A 23,981-nucleotide genomic window follows, 5' to 3' on the forward strand; every position below is an offset into this window, starting at 1 on the left:
GTTTAGGATTTTTGCTTGGATGTGTTTGCATAGGTACTTTTATACGCCAAGAGACTTCAAATGATTTTTTTCCTGAGGTAGACAACAACTGTTAGAGGTGTGATGGGAAAGAAAGAGGTGACTGGGAAAAAAGTTATATCTTACCATAATGTTCCATCTGTATTTTTGATCCTCATTCAGTCATTACGTATGGGTATCAGTTCCGACCTCGGGACCAAGCCGGCCATCTTCCAAGCTCGCGTCAGCTACAAACTCTCGAGCTAAACTCTTACCCAGAATCCCCCTCTCCCTGTTACCTCAGATTGAGTTTGCAAGTCAAAAGAAGGTAGAGGCTACCTCTGGTCAAATGACCTCAAAGAACCAGATGGTGAAATCCACTAGAAGCCACAGGAGGGGGAAGGAGGGAGGGTCGTGATGACTGAACGAGGATCAACAATACAGATGGAACGTTATGGTAAGACATAACTTCTTTATCTGATATTGTTAATCCTCGTTCATTCCTTACATATGGGACAGAGTCCCCAGCTACCTCCATTCCTGGGAGGCTCTCATGGAAGGACATACCTGAGCACCATAGAACCAAAAGATGCTCTTCCCCTGGAGGCCAAATCCAATTTGTAATGATTGATGAAGGTATGAGGCATAGCCCAAGTTGCAACTGCACAGATGTCATGTAAAGAAGCTCTGCCATGGAAGGCAGCAGAAGATGCCACCGACCTTGTCGAATGAACCTTTATGGTAGTAGGCAATGGAATATTAAGTTGTGTATAAATGAAGGTCACAAGGTCTTTCAACCATCTAGCCAATGCGACCTTAGCAACAGCACATCCTAATCTAGGTCCAGAATAGGCCAAAAATAACTGGTCTGATTTACGAGGGGCCTTAATCCTGCTCAAGTAGAAGCGAATTTGCCTGTGAATATCTAAGGTATGTAGGCAATACTCTCTTTTGTTTGAATGATTGGGGAAGAAAACTGGCAATTCAATGGTTTGATTAATGGACATTTCAGAGATCACTTTTGGCAGAAATGAAGGATTAGTTCTCAAAGACACACTATCCCTATGAAAAATCAAGATGCATAAGACTTGAAGCTCAGCAATACGTCTGGCAGATGTAATGGCGACCAAAAACAAGGTTTTCTATGACAAATATTTGAGGTCGCAAGAAGAAGCTGGCTCGAAAGGTGGCATTGTCAGAGCTTGTAGAACTAATGACAGGTCCCATGGTTGAATAGGTTCTCTAAAAGGGGGCTTCAGATGATTCACACCTTTAATAAAGGTCTTGTATAATTTGTGTGACATAAGAGAGGAGTCTTGGTCACTCTCATGGAAATTAGATATTACAGTCAAATGAACTCTAATGGTAGAGGCCGATAGACATGATTGAAATAGGTCGGTTAGATACTCTAGTACTATCGACACCGGTGCTGAGAATGGATCTACTTGATTTTCTTTTAGCCAACAGGTAAATCTTTTCCACTTGCTTAGATAAGTAATTCTAGTGGAAGAATTATGAGATGCAATAAGAATGTCCCGTACTGGTAAAGAAAGATCATTCTGTCTGGAAATCAAGGGAATTGGAGGAGCCAAGCTGCGAGAGTCAGGCTGTCCAAGTTGGGATGAATCAGGTTCTGTGGATGTGAGATCAACCCCGGGGTTGGATGGAGAATTCATGGTTGATCTAGCAGGTGAGGCCAAAGGAAGGGGAACCAAATCTGTCGAGGCTAATATGGTGCTATGAGGATCACCTTGCTCTTCAACCAATGGGCTTTCTTCAGAAACTGGGGAATGAGGGGGAGAGGTGGAAATGCATAAAGAAGACTCGAGGGCCAATCATGGACTAGAGCGTCCCTGGGTGACTGTCCCAGAGGGGGAATCAGGGCGAAGTAGTTGCTGCATTTGCAACTGGTCGGAGATGCAAAAAGGTCGCAGCAAGGACGGCCCCAACGGTGGAAGATCTCCGCCACTATCAAGGGATTCAGGGACCACTCGAGGTTGTAGAATGCACCTACTAAGTCTGTCTGCTATCATGCTGGAACTTCCGGGAATGTGCGTTGCTAGAAAAAAATGGTTGGTAGCCATCGCCCATTGCCATATTCTCATGGCCTCTCGACAAAAGGGGTAAGATTTGGTTCCGCCCTGTTTGTTGATGTACCAGACCACCGCCATGCTGTCGGATTGTATCGTGATAGTCCCAGACAGCAGTAGGGGATGGAATGCTTTCAACGCCAGAAGCACCACCCTCAGCTCTAGAACATTTATATGCAGTTGGGCCTCCAATTCGGACCAAGTGCCTTGGACTGTCTGTCCCTGACATAACCCCCCCCCCCACCCCATCAGGGAGGCATCCGTGGTCACTGTAGCTTTGGGCTGCTGGGGGGAGAAGGGGCAAGACCACTCTGATGGGTTGTGGGTCATCCACCAATTTAAGTCCTGTTTGCACCTGTGAGTTACTCGAATCTTGGCTGAAAGAGGATATTGAAAAGGATACCACTGGTGAGCAGTAGCCATTGTAGAAGCCTCATGTGAAACATGGCCAGGGGGACAATGGTGATGGAGGCTGCCATGGATCCCAACAGCTGTAGGACAGAGTGAGCTGTGGATTTCTCTCTTTAAAGGATTGGGATCAGTTGTTGCTTTATCCTTAGAATTCTGTGCTCTGGAATGGATGCTCTGCAATTCTTTGTATCCAAGATGATCCCTATGAATTCTGTGGACTGAGATGGGGTGAGAGTGGATTTTTGCCAGTTTATGGTTATGCCTAGCCTTTCTGCAGCGAGGAGAGAGTATGCCAGGGCTTCTTCCAATAGATGTCTGGTGGAGGCAGAGATAAGCCAGTCGTCTAGGTATGGAAACACCTGGAATCCTTGTAGTCGCAAGTGGGCTGTGACAACTGCCATGTATTTTGTGAACACGCTGGGGGCTGTAGAGAGTCCAAAGGGCAGTACTCTGAACTGGTAGTGACTGGCTCCTGCACGGAAGCACAGAAATCTTCTTGATGGCCTGTCCACTTTTATGTGGTAGTATGCATCTTGAAGATCTATCGAGCACATCCAATCGCCTTTTTCCAAAAGCAGGAGGATAGACTGTATTGTGACCATCCGGAATTTCTGTACTCTTACAAACTTGTTCAGTACACTGAGATCCAAAATTGGTCTCCAGTCCCCGATTTTCTTCGGCACCAAAAATAGTCTTGAGTAGAATCCGGATCCTTTCTGGTCTGGAGGGACTATTTGGATGACTCTTTTTCTTAGCAGCTTTGCTATCTCTAGTGCTGCTTCTTCCCTTTGACTGAGTGGAATGTCGGGTAAGTTTGTTGGGAGGGCAGGAAAAAGATCGAAGGGAATATGGTAACCTCTGGTTATTAACCTTTGTACCCAAGAGTCGGTGGTGATGGTTAGCCAGGCAAAAGGGTACAAGGAGAAACGACCCCCAACCACCTCCAGAGGAAAGGAGTTGGGCCGCTCTTCAGGAGAGCTGGTAGGATTGGGCCACTCTTCAGGAGAGCTGGTAGGATTGACCAGGAAGAGAGTCCCTGGAACCCTGGTTACGCGGACCCCCTCTGCCCCAAAAAGGCGTCTTCCCTGTGAGTTTCCCCCTCTGCCTCTAGGGGAGAACTCGGCCTGTGTGTCACGGAAAGGATCCTGAGACTTTTTGTACCATATCTTCCCACTCTTCTGGTTTCTGGAGAAAGCGCGTTGAGGGGAAGAATAACGGACACCCATGGCAGAAATGGTCTTACCGTCCTGTTCACATCTGGCCAGTGTGCTTTTAACCTTGGGTACGAACAATGAAGAGGCTTCGATGGGAGCATTAAGAAAGGAAGCCTCGAAGGGTTCTGCGAAATTACATAAGCACATCCAGGCATGTCATCTCAAAACACCGCCTGAACTCACCGCTCTAGCTGCTACTCAGACGCATGGATGAGTTTGATATCAATTCAATGGTAGCCAGATGAGAGGCCACTTTGTCACGAACCTCATCAGACACGGTACCAGCCAAAGTTTCAGACAGCTCAGAAATTAAATCCCTTTGAAGCCTGGTAAAGTGTGCCATATAATTCAGGGACCTGAATGCAAAGGTCGCTGATGCAAAAGTACGCTTCCCTATTCTGTCTAGAGCCCGTGACTCTTTGTTGGGTGGATGGACAGTCTGGCTTTCTTCTTCCACCGGGTACTTCTTGTTTGCGGCTGCCACCACCAAAGCATCTACAGGAAGACCTTTAGACCAATGGGCTTCAGTAGCAGGAGGGGACAAAATTTTATCTGGCCTCTGGGGAATGTTCTCAACAGTGTCAGGAGCCTTCCACGCATGCTGCACGACGAGCCGGACCAGTTCGTCGGCAGGTGGAGTAACCCAGGAGGTAGGGGGCCAGGCGCGAAAGGCCTGCAGGAACACAGACTCTTCAGAGGTTGGGTTAGAGGGCTGCCAGTCACCTCTTTGTTTAAGGATTTCGAGGATATCACCAAAGGATCCCTCAGAGGGTGACTGAGGGGTCCCTTCCCCATCATCAAAGTCTGTGTCTTCAGTAAGAGACTCGTCTGTGGAGTCCATGTGCTTCCTCTTGCACAAGCTTTTTCGATGAACTTCCTCAGAGGGAGAAGCTGGGGAAGACGACGCAAACGGGGTTTCCTGTGGGAGTACATCCTGAGGCCCTTGCGCCCGGTGTCCGCTAGGAGTGACACTGCGGGCCAGTAGAGGGCGGGGAGATTGACAGCATAGCATCGCCAGCAGACGCCAAAGCCTTCTCCATTAGTTGGAAGGCTGGACCACCTGAAGAGGGTTGAGTGTCCAGGACAGGGGTCACCCCTCCCCTAAGTGGCTCAGCCTGCCGACTCAGAGTCCTTGAATGGCTGTGAAACATCAAAGTACGTACGCCACAGCTGACATCCTGGGTCATAGCAAAACTCTCCTGCCACGAAGGCAACTGCGGTTCCTTAGTGAGGTCCATAAAGGGAACCGTAGAAAGGAAGACTGTGCTATATCAAGGGTCTTCAAAGGCAATGAAGGAGGAGAATAAGTAGGAGTCTTTGGCAAAGGGTGATCACCTCCCAAGGAAGGATAGGTCCTGAGGGGTAGGATACCTCTGGCCAAAAGCACTTGATCCACAAGAAGCAACACGTCGTGTTCAGAGAGGCTTCTAGTGTTTTTCATGGACACAGTTACAGGAGAGTCAGGTCTATCCAAAGATGGGGCAATCTTGGTGCCCACCTCACCCGTCTGCACTGAAAACAACAGGGCTGTAAGGGACTGAACTACAGGTGTTGGCACCAAGGAAATCATCGGTGCCGAAGTCATGGTCTGCACCGACAATAAGGTCGGTGCCGAAGTGGTTGTCGGCGCCGAGGCTGGGACCGAAAAAATCGGTGCCAATAACTGAGGTGTCGGTTCTGTGTAAGTTGTCAGAGCCGATGTGGTTACAGTCTGCACCGACTGGATAGTCGGTGCCGGTAGAGAGGTCTGAACCGAGGAGCCCCTCGGTACTGATATGGTGAAAGGCACACTAGTCGGTGCCAAAATCACAGATGACGCCGATGGTCTCGGTGCCGAAGGTCTAGGCACTGAAAGTGATGGAGCTGAAAGAGTCAGATCCGATGTAGAAAGCTTAGCCTTCTTGGGTCTTGGTTGGTTAGAGTCCCCAGCCGGGGACGAAGGAAGAGACTTGGTCTTTGTATGATCATCAGTTTTTTTCTTTTGGGATCTTGAAGGGGTTGAAGCCTCTGACCCAGAAATAGCCTCTGAAATTGAGTAGTCCCTTCAGTAACAATTTATTTTTCCTCTCAAACAACGTCCTGTTAGAGAAGTTCTTACAAATTCCACAGGGCGGATCAACTGATAAATGAGACACACCCAAGCAATAGACACAGAGATAATGTGCATATGAAGTAGGTAATTTGTGTCCACAATCTGAACATCTCTTAAATCCTGGACTACCTTTTTTATCTGCCATGATAGGAAAGAAGGAAATCAGAAAGAATACCAGCAATGGTACAAGAAATACCCGACGGTAATGAAGAAAAGGAGTCTACCAACGATGGTAAAGAAGAAAATACCTCACGGTAAAAAGGGTTGAAAAATTTCAAGAAAGGATAGTCGCTAAATGCGATAAGGTAAGAGAAAACAATTTAGTAACTTTTCTGAGAGAAAATGTTGTTTTAGACTAGTATGACAACAAAATATTGTACTTAGCTCAAGAGAAGTAGCTTGACATGACCGAATGGCGATGCGACAAATGAAATCTGAGGTAACAGGGAGAGGGGAATTCTGGGTAAGAGTTTAGCTCAAGAGTTTGTAGCTGACACAAGCTTGGAAGATGGCCGGCTCGGTTTTGAGGTCGGAACCGATACCCATACGTAAGGAATGAACGAGAATTAACAATATCAGATTATATGTTTGGGTGTATAATAACATAGCAGAGTTTAAAAATTCCCTACAGAGTACTCTGTCAGAAATATTGGGTTTGCAAATAGTTGTAACTAAAGAAATGATTCTTTTGAGCTGAGACACAGGATCTGAATTGCCTAGATATAGTAAGGCCTTGTAAGTTTAATTCTGATGGCTGCCAAAAGGCAAGTACTAGTAAATGGAAATAAAAATCTAAGCTAACTGTATTTGAAGTACTGAATATTATGACAGAGAGAAAAAAATGGAAGAGGGATCTATAGAAAAGGGAAGAAGCAAATTATATAGAAATAAATAGAAATTGTGGGAACAACACATGCATAATAATGTTCAGGAGGAGGAGTGAGATTTAATGGAAGGCAAAATTGAGCAATTTATGTCATGATGAACTGCTGACACTTGAAAAAACATGTGATACATAATATATGTAAATTGAAGAAAATGTTAATATGGTTTGTTTTCTTTTCTATTAATGTATGTTTGTCCAAGTCTTAACTGATAATTTAATGTTTTAAAACAATAATTAGAAAAAGAAAACACGTCCTAAAATAAACAGTACCCTGGGAAAATGGTAGATAAGACTTCACTTATATGCAGTAAATGAAACCTGGAGAGGAGCCCTTTTATGTACAAAACTGTGGGAAAAAAGAGAGCAATTGGGTGGCAAAGGAAAATGTTAGGTGCAAAGCTAAACAAGCCAGCCAGCCTCGAGTCCTACATGTAAAGAAAAATTAACGAGTCTTACTGCCACTAACCTACCTTCTTTGAAGCAATCTTGGTCAAAAGGTTGGGACATTAATGAGCTATTCCGACACAGTTATAAAAGGTAGAAGTTAGATAAATAGGCTGCAGGCAAAATAAAAATGCTCGTCTTTGGGAATCATCAAGGGGGGGTAGGAAAAAGAAGGTGACAACTAGCCCAGCATGATGGTGTGGCAGCTTGGGTCACTGCAAAAACTCACATCTTGCAGTATGTCCTAGTAAAGGGTAAGGAATGATGAAGTGGTAGATGGCAACTAACCCACCACGGGCAGAGAGAGTGGTGGCTTGTTCCATTGCAAAACTCACATCGTCCAGTGTGTCCTAGCAAAAGGTTAGAAATGAGGGACCAATAAGCAGCACAAATGCTCATACATGTCAAGCAGAGCACCTCTTTGGCCCTCTTCAAAAAGAACCTTGATGATTGGATGGGAGAAAGGAAATTCACCCCGGGGATCATGTCAGTCACCCTGCTAGACAGGGGTCCAGGGAAGTAAATAGAGTGGGATGAAATAGCCAGGGAATTGTTATGGCTAGGCTTGTATGGGCCCTAGGGCCTATAGCCTAGTACCAACCTATGAATAAATAGATATAAGCAGATATTGGGCATGTGTTGAAATGGGAGTATCAAAGGGACTGCACGTCAGGGTTTCCACTAGTTCAGGATGTCAATGGAAGGGCTGGACACACAGAAAACCATGATGACTGTTTGAATGATAGTCTCCTGCAAACAGCTCCTACCTAATAGGAATGAATGGGTAGGTTGGGTTATACACGGTATGACGATGGTCAGGCAAAAGAGACAGAAAAAAGCTCTGCAAAAACAGTTCTAACTTGGAACTGTGTATCTAAGCTGTACTGTTTGATAAAACTGTATCACCTGGAATAAAATTATTATAGAATATATGCACCGCTGTTGTCTAGAGGTCCACTCATAAAACAGAAAAAGACAGTCTTATCAGAGCAGTATGTGAGTAAGGACCACCACGAACCATATATGATAAAACTGTGAATTTAATAGTAACAAACAGGATGAGCGCTTTCGCGTACTATCAACGTACGCTTCTTCAGATCTGATCTGAAGAAGCGTACGTTGATAGTACGCGAAAGCGCTCATCCTGTTTGTTACTATTAAATTCACAGTTTTATCATATATGGTTCGTGGTGGTCCTTACTCATACACCTGGAATAAAAGTGAATGCCAATACACTTCTGAAATGTGCTTTGCAGCAGAAGGATATCTGATGAAGTGCAGTGCCTTACAGCCAGGAAAGGATCCTTCCTTTCACATGTAGCAAAAGGAAATGCAGTAGGCAAAGTGCCGAGGTTTACTTTGTCACTGGCTTCATCATTTTACTTTGAGAAAATGGGAAAAAAGTCTGGACTGGCATGAAGATGCAATATGAGAAAAATTAAGTGCTCTCTTAATATCTAATAAATTCAGAAGTCAATTCCTTCTTAGCTCATACAGTTTGGTTTAAAGTGAACTCAGTAACAATGGAGCAGAAGGTTCAGGCTGGTATGGAAAGAAACTGTATTACACAAGAAAAATAAAGGGTCTTCACTCCTGGCTGCCTAAAACCCAACTACCTTGAAAAGAAAAGTGTCTTTAAAGCCAAAAATGAAACAAACAAATAAAATAAAATAATATATACTTGTCAAATCAGCTGATCTGCTTGGAGGCTTTTTGCACAGATTGGGATTTAATACTTTCACAGTTTTGTGAACCAATACACAACAAATGCCAATACAACCAGTGATCTCTCAAGCAAATTTGTTAAGTATAATATAAGCTTTTTTAAAAACTTCAGTACACTTTTTTTAAACAAGAACATATTTATTAAATTATCATTTATGACAGAGGCAATCATACATTTAAATAAATGAAAACAAACCATACTGACATAATCTTCATTGTAAGCATTATACATCACAAACCATAATGACATAAGTTTAGTTGTAAACATTATACATCATTTATAATCTTCCCAATCAATGTCAGTCAAGCATTACACAGTTCATTCAAATCCTGCCTTCTTTTATGCCTCATTCCTCTCCTGTATGCATTGTATACACAATTCCCATTTTTTCTAAGTAATTTGCTCCTACCCTTTTCTAAACATCCCATTTATCATTGTTTTATCTCTAGTACTATATTCACTACTTCTAGTACACTTGGTTTAGACTCCGATTCCCATTTTCTAGTAACTGCTTTTTTGGCAGCCACCATAGACTCAGCAAGGCCTTACTGTGTCTAGGCAATTCTGATTCTGTATAATAGCTAAGAAAAATCATTTCCCCTAGGTAACACCAACTTGCTCACACAGTATCTCTGATAGAGTAGTCTGCAAGGAATCTTTAAAGTCTGCCAACTCACTGCACTCCCAGAAAATATGTTCTCAGTTACCTATTTACTCCACATCAATGCCTCCAACATTGGCTGTCTACATGAGGAAAGATTCTCTGGAGTCTACTAGCGGTATAAAAATACCCATGCAAACAATTCCAAGCAAAATCCTAAATCTTCTAGATTTTGTTGCATATTTGGGAGGTATACATATATCCCCCATTGTTTCTTTGTGAACTGCTTATCCACACTCTCTTCCTAATCCTAACCTCCTCTAACTGAATCGTATACTTAATAAGCAATATTTTATACTAATCATTCTTTTAACAGCAGTTTCTGTTCTATATTCTACTAAAAACTCTACCAGTGCTGCCAACTCAATACACTTTCATTTAGGACTCCCCTATTTCTTTCTCTTTGCCTATACTCTGATATCAATCCTCAACAGGGAAGGCAATCTCTAAACTGCAGTCCAAATAAATTCTTGGACTCTTCCCATTCTATTAACCTTTCCCTCTCTAGTTATTTGCTCCCAATACCTTGGTTCCTTTGCCAGTTTTCCCCAATAAATTCCAGCCCCCTCCTTCCTATTGTCTGCATCCCTAATTGCAATTATCTCTATTGGTAGAATATCCTTTCTCCATTCACGTGTTGGCTATGTTCTTAGAATACTTTCTGTTACATTATGAACGTAATATTCTGTATGATAATTGTTACTCTCTTTAAAGCTCAGCATCCAAAATGGCAGTCTCTCCTTGTTTCTTGAGCTTCCCCCTGTTTCATTATCACTTTCCACTTTGAATTACAAATGTCTGCTTGTGCTATGTATAGGAGCCTTAACTGTGTAGCTCTGAAATATCCCTCCAAATCTGGTAATCCAAAACCACCTTATTTGAAGAATCAGCTTGTCACACTTGACTCTTGCCATCTTCCACTCCCAAATAAAAGTCCTTCAGCTCTTTATTAATTGCTATCCACAACGTCTCCCCCAGTTGATAAAAATATGCCTGACCTGTGCATAAGACTAAAAAGATTAAAAACATTTTAACTGCTTTTATTTTAATATCCATATAAAAGAGCTTCATATTTCTCAGTTTTTCTAATAACTTTGGTTTACTTTCTTCCCACATATCCTTAGCTGCCACACTGGAATCATTTTTAATCCATACTCCTAAGTACTTCATTTTATCATGTCTCCATAAATATGGATATTATTGAACCAATTGATGTGTGGGTACATAATTTACAACTATTGCCTTTGTTTTAGCTTCATTAGTTTTATATCCTGAAAAGATCTGAAACTGTCTCAAAATGTTCCACGGCACTGAAATGTCCTTTTCTGATTTTGTCAAGTATAAAATAATATCATCTAGAAATAAAGCCAGCTTTTCTTGACTACCATACCAAATATATCCTTGAATTTTGGAGTCCCTTATTATCTTTGCCAATGATTCTAAATTTAATGCAAATAACAAAGGTGCGGTGGTTAGAGTTGCTGCCTCACAGCAAGAGGTTCTCTGTTTCAATTTTCGGCTGGGGTGCCTTCTCTGCAGAGTCTGCATGTACCCCCTGCATTTGCGTAGGTTTACTCTGGGTGTTCCAGTTTCCTCTCACATTCCAAACACATGCATCCGGAGTGTTTATCCCTGGGCCTCTGCTGAAAATGAGCTCTGTCCCAGTCAGACTTTCCCGATAAACAAATGTTAAAAAAAAATTAATAAATAAAAAGAGGACACCCCTGCTTGGTTCCCCTCCTCAATCAGAAATGATCAGAGGACTCCACCCACTTTAATTTTTTAGTCAGATCCCTCATATATCCTCCTATTCAACCTTACAATTTTATCAGTTAATGCAAATGTTTTCATTGCCCTGCTCATAAAATCCCATCTTACTCTGTCAAATGCTTTATCTGCATCAAGACCCACAAATAACAGTGATATTTTCTTACATTTTGCTTCCCTCTGGATCATCAATGTTCTGTTAAAGTTTTCCAGTGTTTACCTCCCCTCCACAAATCCACAATGATCCATATCTATCAATTTTGGCATCAATTTTGCCATTCTTTGAACCATTTTACACATAAACACTTTATAATCATGGTTTAACACTAAAATAGGCCTGTATGAAGCCGGATCTGATGGGTCTTTACCCTCTAAGTATTACAACCACCACCATTTTCTTTCAGGATGTTGGTACTTCTCCTCCTGTTAAAATACCATTACAAAAACCTTCCAGATCTTAATCTGTTTTTTCCCTCCTAGCTTCCAAACGTCCACAGAAATACCATCTATTCTATAGCTTATTAGGATATGGTAAGGGACGTAGTCTATGGTGATTTGCACATGGAGAAACGTTGATGCATCATCCTGTTTAACCAATCTAGTGATATGCTTGTTGTTTACCTTTAGTCCCTGCCTGTGTAGTTGATGGTCTTAGTGGGTAGAAGGCACTGAAACTATGCACTACCTGAGTACTATCTGTGGCTTGAAACCATGTCTTGGTAACAGCACAGTGTCTACATTCTCCTCCAGCAAGAGGTTCTCTGTTTCAATTTTCGGCTGTCAGATATGTCCCATGAAAGCCATTACTACAATGAGACCTACTGGAAACACTCATCATGCAATTAAATACTCCACTCAAGGAGAACTTTAACTACTCCTCTATAGACTAGGAACCCTACAGGGCCTCAAACTTGCAGGCACAGAGAATCCCAGATTTTGTAAACACAGCACCCTTGACAAGATAGTGCACACACCCACTAGACGTTCTAACATACTGGACCTGGTACTCAGAAATATGGGAGAATGATGCACCTCTTCCCAGTGTCATGTTCCCACTGGTAATGTCTGATCACAAACCTATTTGAAAAAAATATATATATTCTGTAACCCCAGTAAACCCTGTAACAAGAACTATTCCAAAGCAAACTACCTCTAATTAAGTGATAGTCTGTCAAAATTCAATGTGCCTCCTAAACCAAAGATCACAGCAACCTACATGGAATTGTTACAGAAACCCTGTGCCACAATGTAAATGGCTGCACAAAGGCTGCTGTACCTACCTGAAGTAAACCCAAAACTAACTCAAAAAACAAACCACATTGGTGAAATCCTAATCTAAACAAGTTACATAACAAAAGGTAAAAGGTCATGGTTAAATTCAGGATGGGTAACTCCCACAAAGAGTAGCACTGTCTCATCAAACTAAACAGACAACTAAGAAGACTAACTCATTAACACCTCTGGTATTTATTATTTATTTATGCATTTGTTTAATGGGATAGTCCAACTGGGCTGTTAACCTTTTCTCAGCAGAGGCCCGGGGGGTAAAGGCCTCACATTACAATACTACTTTACGTTCAAAGAGTATTATATAAAATATACAGATATTTGAAATAAAAAAATTAGTAAAATATATAAAAACAGCAGATTGCAATAATAGGTTAATTCACACACAGGCTGTACATACAAAAAATGTGCATTAGTACACTATAAAAGAGCAATACAGTAATAAGAAGAATTAACTATATTAGAGAGGTGTAAGTCAGTATATATTAAGAAGTTAATGAAGCTTATTTGGTTTAAAAAGCATACAAAGGGAGTGTTAAAAGGTAGTATTTGACTAAACAGTGACAATTAAAAGAAAACTTAGAACTCTGAGTTAGTGAGTAAAAGAAAGAATTAAAATAATTATGGGAGAGAGAATAAATGATGAAGCTATCTTACAGGAAAAGTAACTAAGTATTAGATGAGTCAGGCAGAAATTAGAACTATAAATAGTATTAACAGCTAGTATTAATATTCAGCCAGGTTTAAGATAGGAGCAGAGCTGCATATGGATAGGTGAGACTTGAGAAAGGTTTTAAATATATGACAGCAGTGGACATTATTGGCTGCAGGGTCATATTCCATAACCTGGAGCTACTATTGCAATACAGAGAGTCACCATGGAAGTAAGTAGACCTAGTGACTTGTAGAAGGAGCTTATCAGTGGATCTGAGTTCTCTTGTGTTGGATTGGGTTTTAAGCAGGTTTTGTAGAGCTGGACATGTCTCAGGTTGATATAATATCTTATGGGCTATTGAAAGTTGGGTAAATATAAGGAGATTGGGTAATTCTAGCGAATTATGTTGTTGCAATGCAATACAGTGGTGTGTTCTAAATGGGAAATTGTTAGCAAATCTGGCAATTTTATTATAGCATACTTCAAGTTTAACTAGTTTGATTTTCTTCCAGTCACCATGGAAGTAAGTAGACCTAGTGACTTGTAGAAGGAGCTTATCAGTGGATCTGAGTTCTCTTGTGTTGGATTGGGTTTTAAGCAGGTTTTGTAGAGCTGGACATGTCTCAGGTTGATATAATATCTTATGGGCTATTGAAAGTTGGGTAAATATAAGGAGATTGGGTAATTCTAGCGAATTATGTTGTTGCAATGCAATACAGTGGTGTGTTCTAAATGGGAAATTGTTAGCAAATCTGGCAATTTTATTATAGCATACTTCAAGTTTAACTAGTTTGATTTTCTTCCGGTTAGTGAAAATAGCAGAGGCATATAGGAGGGGAGATAGTAAATGTGTCCTGATGATAAATTGCCTGGAGAAATCAGTGAAATAAGGTTTGGCTGTATAGAGGGAGTCAAGTTTAATGTGAACATTTTTAATGATAGTTGCCAGGTGTTTGTCGAATTTCAAGTTGTTATCTATTTTAATGCCAAAAAGTTTGGTATGTAATACTGGTTCAATCATAGTATTACTTGAGGAATAAATTTGGAAAGGTGTATGTTGGTTTGAGGGTTTGTTATTTGTAGCATTAATTGTGTTTTATTGGGGTTAAAAATTAATTGTGACATGGCAAGCCAAGATTCTACATCAGTAAAAGAGAGCTGGGTTTTTTTGTGGAGTTCAGAGAGGGAGGGTGCTGCACATATAAGAGCAGAGTCATTTCCATATTGTATAATGATAGCTGAGTTAGTAGAGGAATGGAGTTTATTTATAAAAATGCTAAAAGAGAGACTAAAACTCATCCTTGTCGTACATCAAGTGTAACAGGTAATGCAGGAGAGAATTCATTGTACCATTTTACTGCTTGTTGTCTGCCTGATAAATAGTCATGAAACCGCTGGAGAGCAGAGTGGCTTAACTTAAGAGAGAGGAGCTCTTGTAAAGGTTTTTGGTGGGAGACTGTATCAAAAGCTTTGGATAAGTCAAGGAATACTGAGGAGACTAGCTGACCATTGTTTCTAAAATGGTTGATGGTGTCTGTAAAATGTAATAGTACTATGGTGGTGCTATGGCTAGGTCAAAAGCCCTGTTGAGTGTTAGATTATTAGAGATAAGATTATTCATGAGTTGAGAATGGATGCACTTGTCTAAGATCTTGGATAGGGGTGATAGAATTGCTATAGGTCTGTAATTAGTAAGGATCGTGTTCGTTCCCCCTTTGTGTAGTGGCATTATTAGGAAGTTTTCTAGATTTTGGATACACGGCTTTCATTAATGGAACAATTAATTAGTACTGCTACTGGATGGGCTATAGCTTCCGTTGCTAATGTAAGATAGTCAGCAGGTAGATTATCAGAAGCAAGTGTGGTAGGTTTTAGTTTGTTAAGCAATCTTCTTATTAAACTTTGTTGAACTGTTTTAAATGAAAAGTCCCCAGATGAATTGTGAGGTTTAGTAGGGATTTTTATTGGGGTAGTATTATTTGTTTTGGTAAGGTTTAGGATGGAACTGGTGACGTAGTTATTGAATTGGGTTGCAAAGTTACCTTGTGCATTTGTGGAAGAGGGAGTTGGAGTGGAAGACTGACCTGGTTGTAACAGCCAATTTATACTTGTCCAGAATTTTTTAGAGTCATTTTGGTATTTTTGTTGTGCTGTTATATAGTATGCTTTTTGTCTTTTTTTATCTAAGTTGGTGATAGTTATTGAGTGTAGTCGGGTTTTTATTAGAATGATATTGTGCCTGACCTTATCTCTGTTTTTGAGAAGTCTAGTCTCTTTTGTTAACCAAGGGGCATAGCTTGCTTTGGTTCTTAGTGGTGTTTGACTATTAAGTATCTTCAAGAATCCATCATTAAAATATTCTAATGCAATGTCAAGTGGGAGGGATGAAAGAGGAGACCAATCACAGTTTTAAGGTTAGTATGACGTTTTGAAAAGAGAATGTTTTTAGTAGGCTACACACATCTTGTATTCCAGAGAATCTTCTAAAAATAAACTTAAAAAACATAAAATAAATAAATGTAAATATTTTGTGAACAGTAAAAGCTGTCAAAACTGTATAAATTACAATGTTATCAGTAAGAAGTATTCTTTACAGTGATATGTCTGTGCACTTATAGTATTTTCCATAAATACTGTAACATATTATAATGCACACAAACTCCAAATTATATTTTTTTTAAACTTTCACAAATTTTCATATCTTGAAAACTATATAACCTAGACATATACTGTTAGAAAATTTCTGGTAACCAGGCATACTTTCACATGACTACAGGAAATTCCTCTGCAAGTGCACGTTTAATGAAATATTTACAAAAATTTAAAAACATAGGTTTAATTGCATATACAAATAATTCTGGATTATCTCTCAAGATTTGCAACTTACATTGCAAATATTAAAGACAGCTTTCTTCAACAGCATCCAAGGTAGTTTGCACCTAATGTCATTCAACAGTTTGTAATTCACTTGGGTTTTAAAGTATTAAGTATATATGAAAATATTGTTTATTTTCATAATTACTAACAAAGAACTATCAATATTTCCAGAATAGTGTATTACAAACCAGCATTTTCAGTGAATTGTCCAGAATCCCACACTGGTGCATCACACCATACACATCAATAAAATATAGTTCTCTCAGTTATGAAAATATGATCATTAATATGAAAATATCAATAAGTGGAAAACAAAGATTAACATCTCCACTGTAGGACATACTAGACTAATAATCTTAGTGTCATTGTTGTTACTAACTCCTTGCCCTTTCTAATACTGCCTATTATTACCTGGTAAGTCACTTAGTTAAAGAAGCCAGCGCCAAAAAAGTTCTGGACGCCAGAAAAATGTATGGGTGTGAACTGAACGTATACAAAAAAGGCATTTTAGGCTTGAGTGAGTTAAGTTCAACAAAGCCAATTTTAAGGTCAAGATAGTCTCCCAGTCAAAAAGACAACCACAAGGCCTTCTACAGCTAAGTCCAAAACCTCAACGGTATCACATAATAGTGTGCCAAACTGGTGGTTAAATAGTGCCACTATCACTGAGCCAAGCAATACAGTGAACCTGCTGGATTACAGATTTAGCTCAAGCTTTAACCCACCTCTCACCCCCAGCCAATCTTCCAAGAAATACCTACAAACATAACCCCCTCAACTATTAAAAGGGAGAAGGTCCTGATGGAGGTTGCTAAAACCAAAACCACAGTGTCAATGGGCCTACAATATCCAGGGAAGATTTATGAATAGCCTGAAATATGACCTATCACTGCCACTGGAGTCAGTATTTAACTATAGCCTCAAAACAGGCTTTAAGCTACAATAATGGAAGACTGCAGACGTCATCCCTCTTCATAAGTGTGGACCATCAACAAAGCCTGAAAACTAAAGACCCACTAGTTTGACTAGACTTATATGCAAAGCTATGGAAAGAATTATCATGGAAATGATCAACAAAGGCAGAGGTATCGTTCAGACAATGGACCCAACCCAGTTTGGCATTGTGAAAGGAAGGTAATTTCTACTATATCTGCTGGACTTCTTTGAGATGCTCACCAAGGCAACTGGCATGGGGAAATAATACTTACTGTTTACCTTGATCTGGCATTCAGTACACTACCTCACTCGGGCATTGTTAACAAACTTAATGAATTAGGCATAAACCCCTACATAAAATGCTGGATTGCCAACTGGCTAAGAGATACAACCAAGATGTTTAGAGTGGTGAAACCACCTCTACAAAGAGGCCAGTCACCAGCAGAGTCCCTCAGGGCTCCATGCTGGGCTTGCTCCTCTTTGCTACCTACTTCTCAGAAGCAAAGGCTAATGCCAGGGGCCTCCGGCTGACCAGGTTCACTGAAAACTGAGAAGTAGTAGCAATTTTATATTCTGCCCAATGCATTAACATCTTGTAAAAGAGTCTAACAAAGGCAAATTATTGGTGCCAAAGTCTCAGCTTACAACTCAATGCCAAGAAATGCATGATAGTACTTTTTGGAAATCAGACATCCAGGAAAATTATGTCTTTGATACAACTTCCCTAAGAGTTGACCCAGTAGTCAGAGATTTAAAAACATGTGGATAGTAATCTGACCTTCGACCAACATATGACCAAGGCTGTAAGGCAATCATTCTATGTCACTCAACCTATAAATAAGGGCATAGCATCTAGGTCCAGAAAAGTCACAGTGCCACTTTATTTGGCCCTCATCAGACCCATCATTGAGTATATTGCCCCTTTGTCATGTACTTAACCAAAAATATGAACAACTGGAACGTGCACAAAAGTTCTTTACCAAAAGAATATAGGGCCTAAACATATTGTCATATGTGCATTACCTTAAAGCACTACCTCTATACTTGGCGTCCTGCAGACTACGGATAGGCGATCTATGACTGCCACACAGCCCATCCTTGAATCCTGTTTTATTAACCTTTTGTACATCTGCAAAATGAACTGCATCAGAACTACTAGATCTAAAAATTTTAATTTTGCTTGTGACATAGATAGGACATACAGGGAAAGATGGATATGTACCTCAGAGAATTCCCATTCTCTGGAATACGTTCTGCATCTATGTGAATCACAGTCTCTCCCTAACCCAGTTCATAGTTAACCTAGATCAGTGGATGGGAAATCAGAAACTCACCCCGCATGTGCTTTCCATATCTCTGATGGACAGAGGCAGAGAGTAAATCATGATTAACATACCCCTCTTTCAATATAAACATCCAGGATATAACTGCTAAAGGGGCAAATTTGGGTTGCATGGCTGCACTTATAAAGTCATTAGCCTGATATACACCTATGAAAAAACTTATATCTTGTTTTTAACATATATCAAAATCACATTTCCTAGTTACAATTGCCATCTGCAATGCATCCGACTTTTCAACTACTTTGTAAAAGCTTTATTCACTAAATCTTCCTTTCTAACTTAAAGAGCTTGAATTTATCAAGCAATGCGTCTTATAACTGCAGAATTTCACTGACAATATGATTCGTTTTGCTGTAATTCACTACTGTGATATTACAGATAATGGTTATGAAGTTATGCATCAAGAGTTTATCAATGGAAATTTTAGCACAGGATATTCAAATCTACTGGTCTAGAAATTGCCAAACGTTCATAACAAACTGATAAATTCAACATCTTACTGAGGGAAGGCTGCTGGACTGTAGAACAAGTCAGATATATCTGACAAAGTAAATGGCTGAGTGATTTTGTGTCTTTTGATTCAGCAAATGTCACACATTTCTAAAGCCAGATTTTTAAAATGTTCCACACAAAAGGTGGCCTTAAACAACTTTGTGCATGCTGCAGATACTGAAAAATAGTCACTTGATTTCCTTAATTTCAGTCTAAATCTATCTCCACAGTGCCTGAAATGCAAGAACTGACTAGGCCAAATGTTACATTAGTTCTGTGGTTAAAAAGATAATGAACCCAGTGATGAAGCAGTGCAGTATATGTTAGACAAAGGTACATCAGTTTACAGACTGACCTGAAATGGTTGCTGATAGGTAGGAGGCACAGTATGGCAACTGTGTGTGACATCTGTTCCTTCTGCTGGCTGTATTTGATAATTAACTGCTTGACAAAGGACCTACAAGGAAACAATACATTAGAACTCATTTAGTGCCTGTAAAGGTAAAGTTTACATTAAATCCAATGAATGCTAATGAACAGATGGTATTTCATTAGGTGGTAGTAATGCAGACTAAAAATTAATTTAAGATGATACATTCTGCAAAATGCCTACAATTACCACTTACTAGCACATTCTCCCCTCACTTGGTCATAATGGAGTCCATGTACTGATTTGTTGTCAGTGACGCATAACACACTGGAAAGCAGTACACTGAAAAAGCACCCTAGGACCAGGAGAAGCAAATATCATCACTGACAGCACACAAGATATGGAAAGCTGCGAGGACAGCAAAGGAACACACTTCTTCCTGACTGCACAGGTCAGATTGTTCTGACCAGCAGCACTGTGGTAGCTGTGATTCTTCAAAGGAGAAATGTAATGCTGAGTGCAAGAAAAAGTTCAGATAAACTGCAAAGATGCTCCAGAGGGAGCAGAAAATGACACATAAATGGAAACTGCAACATGTCCACATTCACCTTACGGAACTAATTAATTGCTCATTAACACCTATGTAAAGGCCACAGGCCAATCAGAATACAGACTCCGTAATAAACACATGTACTCTAGGATCCATCCAAAAATCCAAGTTATTTTTAAAAACTTGTACAGAAAATGATTTATGAATATGAAATTCAACTTGATTCCATAAACGTCCCACTGACTGCTAAATAACCTGCTCTTAATGCTGTCTTAGTCTCTTCAGTTTTATAGGTATAACCTATACCTCTAGTTGTTTTACTTGGGTTCAGTTACTCAAGGTTTAATAAAATATGATATTCTTCATCCCATAGTCCTTTATGCAATACACATAAGTTTCCCTCAAGTACATTTAACTGACTGTAATGAGACCCAGGCTTTTCAGCCTTGTTTGATATGACCATTTGCATTGTACCAAATCTCAAAGACAAGAGATCTCTCATACAGTATATAAATACACGAGTGAGTGTGTGTGTGTGTGTCTCTTTATATACACATATATATATATATATATATATATATATATATACACATACATACATACATATATATATATATGTGTGTGTGTGTGTGTGTGTGTGCCATACCTCTCAACCTCTTAGCACAAGACATCTGGACAAAGCCTGACATAATGGGGGAACAAAGACCCAAAATTAGGGACACATTTTAAAAATGGCTCTTTTAAACTTAGAAAGTTGCTAGAATAACAGGATTTGCATTAGCATGCATTTTCTGAAGGATATGAGGTCTGAAACTCAAATATATGTAATTATTTAGTGACTTTATTACTTAGATCATCCCAGTGATTTGACAAAAAAAAAACACAATTTTTATGAGGAACAGACCAAAAATATGAGACAAAAATCTGAACATTCTACAAAAATCTGCACAGTTGAGAGGTATGGTGTGTGTGTGTGTGTGTGTGTGTGTGTGTGTGTGTGTGTGTGTGTGTGTGTGTGTGTGTGTGTGTGTGTGTGTGTGTGTGTGTGTGTGTGTGTGTGTGTGTGTGTGTGTGTGTGTATATATATATATATATATATATATATATATATATATATATGCATATACACACATTCATACACACACACATATATATATTTATTTATATATATATATATATATATATATATATATATATATATATATATATATATATATATATATAAAACATAAAGGGTATGATAAAAACACATAGCTGGTAGACAATGGAGATATTTTTGACTATCCGCATACTTGGCACATCATACACAGACTATCCAGATGACTGGAGCATCATCAAAGTTCTTTAAAGTCCCTTAAACCTACCATATTATGCTACCTACTAATAAGAGTTCCGCTGCACTGTACTGCACTGCACACACAAAAAGGAGACAATGACATCCTGAAGAATCACACTATCTAATTTGAAATAATCCTCCCAAATCCAAACCTACCCATAGTTTAGCTTAAAACTGCTAAAAAATAAAAATAAACACAAACCACATTTCCCAATAATTAAAATGTAAAATTATGTAACTTTTCTCACACACACACACACACACACACACACACACACACACACACACACACACACACACACGCAATAACACCTCAAAAATTAAAATATATAAATAAATCTTGCCCACCTAAACCCTAAACATAAAAACAGTTTACTTTATAAATGCTAAATAAAACAAAACAAACTGAAATAAAGACCACATTTCCCATTTACTATAATATAAAAAAGTTGGCACTCACAAAAAATGCACACATTCACCCAAAAAGGAACACTGCCCACTTAGAATGATCCCCTTGAAATGAAATGTGTTCTAAGTAGAAAGGAAACAAAAAGTAAAAAAAAAAAGATGAGTGACAGCCAGTAAAATGATGCAGAGATCTACTGCCTGTCATCATTCTTCTGGCTAAGGCTTAGGATTTCAACACAGTTGCTTCATCTGCAGCCACTATAAGATTTGGAGACCCATCAAGAAACATGAAAGACACTAGAAATGGGGTGCAGTCGGCCTGATGCTGCTGCAGCTGGTTGACCACATAAATTCTGTTTTAATTTCACGTGAGCTGGTGTTTTAGTAAATTTTATTCGTTTTTAGTTATAATTATTACATTTATCCGGTTTTGTATAAAACTGAATTCTTCATTGTTTTTTTTTCTGTGCTGCTAAGCTGGTGCTGGTAGCATTATAATGTTGCTGCCATCTTTTGCTGAACTTTTTCTTTTTGTTGATTAATTTAGACTGCTGGTACCAAGTTAGCTTTGAGTTTATTATGCTTTATTCTGTGCACATTGTGGTTGACTTGTGGCTTGGCATGTTGTCTTGGTTTTGGCTTTGGCAGCAGATCAGGTACTAGTACTGAATATTCCATCAGTATGGTGGGCTGTAGCCAGTTCTCAGTTCTTGGTTACATCTTGATTGCTGATTTTTGGCATGTTTGCTGGTTTCTTCTATGAACACATAACTGTAGCATAAGTGCCAGACATTTTACATTAATATTGGCTAGCTGCGTCAGTTTGACTCAGTCTGAAAATGAATAGTAGTTACTTCTGTGGTATGTTGTAAATAAATATTTTGTATTTCCATGCTTTTTGTGGGGTCAACATTTGATTGTATAATATTAGGCTATCTAATTATAAGAATTTCTTTTGAATACAAGCGATTGACGTTGATCCCCGCAAATAATTCTGTGTTACACCACAAGCTCCAGTCTACTGGTGCTGTGCTGCTAATAATGAATGTTCCATGTTTTAATATTATATTATATCTCATAGCACCACAAAGGTAATGCAGAGGGCTCCACGCCCAGTTGAGACCACCCCCAACCAGGTATCTAAGAATATGGCCTGTCAGTGCATTGTAGCACTTTGTTGCTAATAACCTCTGGGATTCAGAAAGGCTTACCACGATGGGGAAGCCTTAATTTCACAGGATTCTGCATTGTGGCAAGTTTGAGCAATTCAAAGATCACTATCTTGCAACTGTCTTGCTCTATAAATGCCCACAGCATGGAGTGGCCTCACTGAAGAAGTAACATTTTAATGCATCAGTCTAAGGGAGCAGTTTAACTGCCAGTGGATTAACACAAGAAGAATCACTCTACCAAGTTATTTTTTCTTTAAGAGGAAAAGTACATACCTCTTTTTGATGGCATTCACCCATTTACCACTATGGGAATGTTCACAGCTTGTATCACAACTAGAGGTAAGTATAGCAGAGCTGTGGGATTAAATATGTGCGCGAGCGGGTGGTTGTCAGTGACTGTATTCGTGAATGTGTGAGTGAGTGTGTAGGGGCTTGTTTGTTGCTGCTTTGGCGGTGCGTGTGTATGGTGGAGAGGGAATGTCTGGAACAGTGTGCGTGTGTGTATAGTTATGTGTTGGGGAATGCTTACGCCTCAGTGATGAAAAGGATGGTATGGAGAGAGCAGCAGCAGAATCAGAAATGACAGTTCAGTGTCTGATGAAGACACAACTGTCTGCTAATAAAGTGTTTCTAAAAGCTGTTATCCCTTGTCTTTAAATCAGAGATTCTTGCTATTGTGTTAGCTGTACAACCCACATTAGCCAGTTAGCAGTGGTAGTGAGAATCTCTCTGAATCCTAAGGTGTGTGTGTCCTTTTTATTCTATAAATTCAACAGCACAATGTTAACCATTTGACTCTGCAGGTATTACCCATTGTACAGATCTTGGTTTACTTCACAGTTAAAACTCCAAGAGTGCTATGTTTTCAATGGTGTGTTTGTGTGTATATGTATGTGACAGAGATACATAGAGTGCATATGTTTTCAAATAGCGCCAAGTTAATTCTCCACTGCTATATAAAGTGTCACAGCTCCAGTCAGACAAGTAAAGTCTGAGATTTTCATAACAGTACACATACCACAATCATAACAATGGTGTGTTTTATCTTACAAAATATAAAGTGGAATGTTACAGCTACAGCCAGAAAAGTATTATAATGCCAAACCTTCTTGCTATTTCTGCCTTTAAATACTTTTAAGGTATTTTTCTGTTGCTATAATTTATAACACAAATGTCACAGTTATGTGCTTGACCAATAAAGAATGATTTCCAACTATACAATTCTTCAAGCTTTTTATTTGTTTTGTAGACGGATTCTGATATGGTG

At 39.6% G+C, this 23,981-nt stretch overlaps 1 protein-coding gene across 1 annotated transcript in view; it reads right to left on the reverse strand.

Annotated features, from left to right (window-relative positions):
* Positions 1-23,981, reverse strand: part of NBAS (NBAS subunit of NRZ tethering complex) — a 3,380,746-nt gene that overhangs the window by 1,687,447 nt on the left and 1,669,318 nt on the right. The window contains exon 35 of the mRNA XM_044064792.1: positions 19,234-19,335. Coding sequence (XP_043920727.1) covers positions 19,234-19,335 — 102 coding nt within the window. The remainder of the gene's footprint in view (positions 1-19,233; positions 19,336-23,981) is intronic.

Source organism: Protopterus annectens, chromosome 1.part0 (assembly GCF_019279795.1).
Source record: "Protopterus annectens isolate FY-2018-M chromosome 1.part0, PAN1.0, whole genome shotgun sequence".
Taxonomy (NCBI): Eukaryota; Metazoa; Chordata; order Ceratodontiformes; family Protopteridae; genus Protopterus; species Protopterus annectens.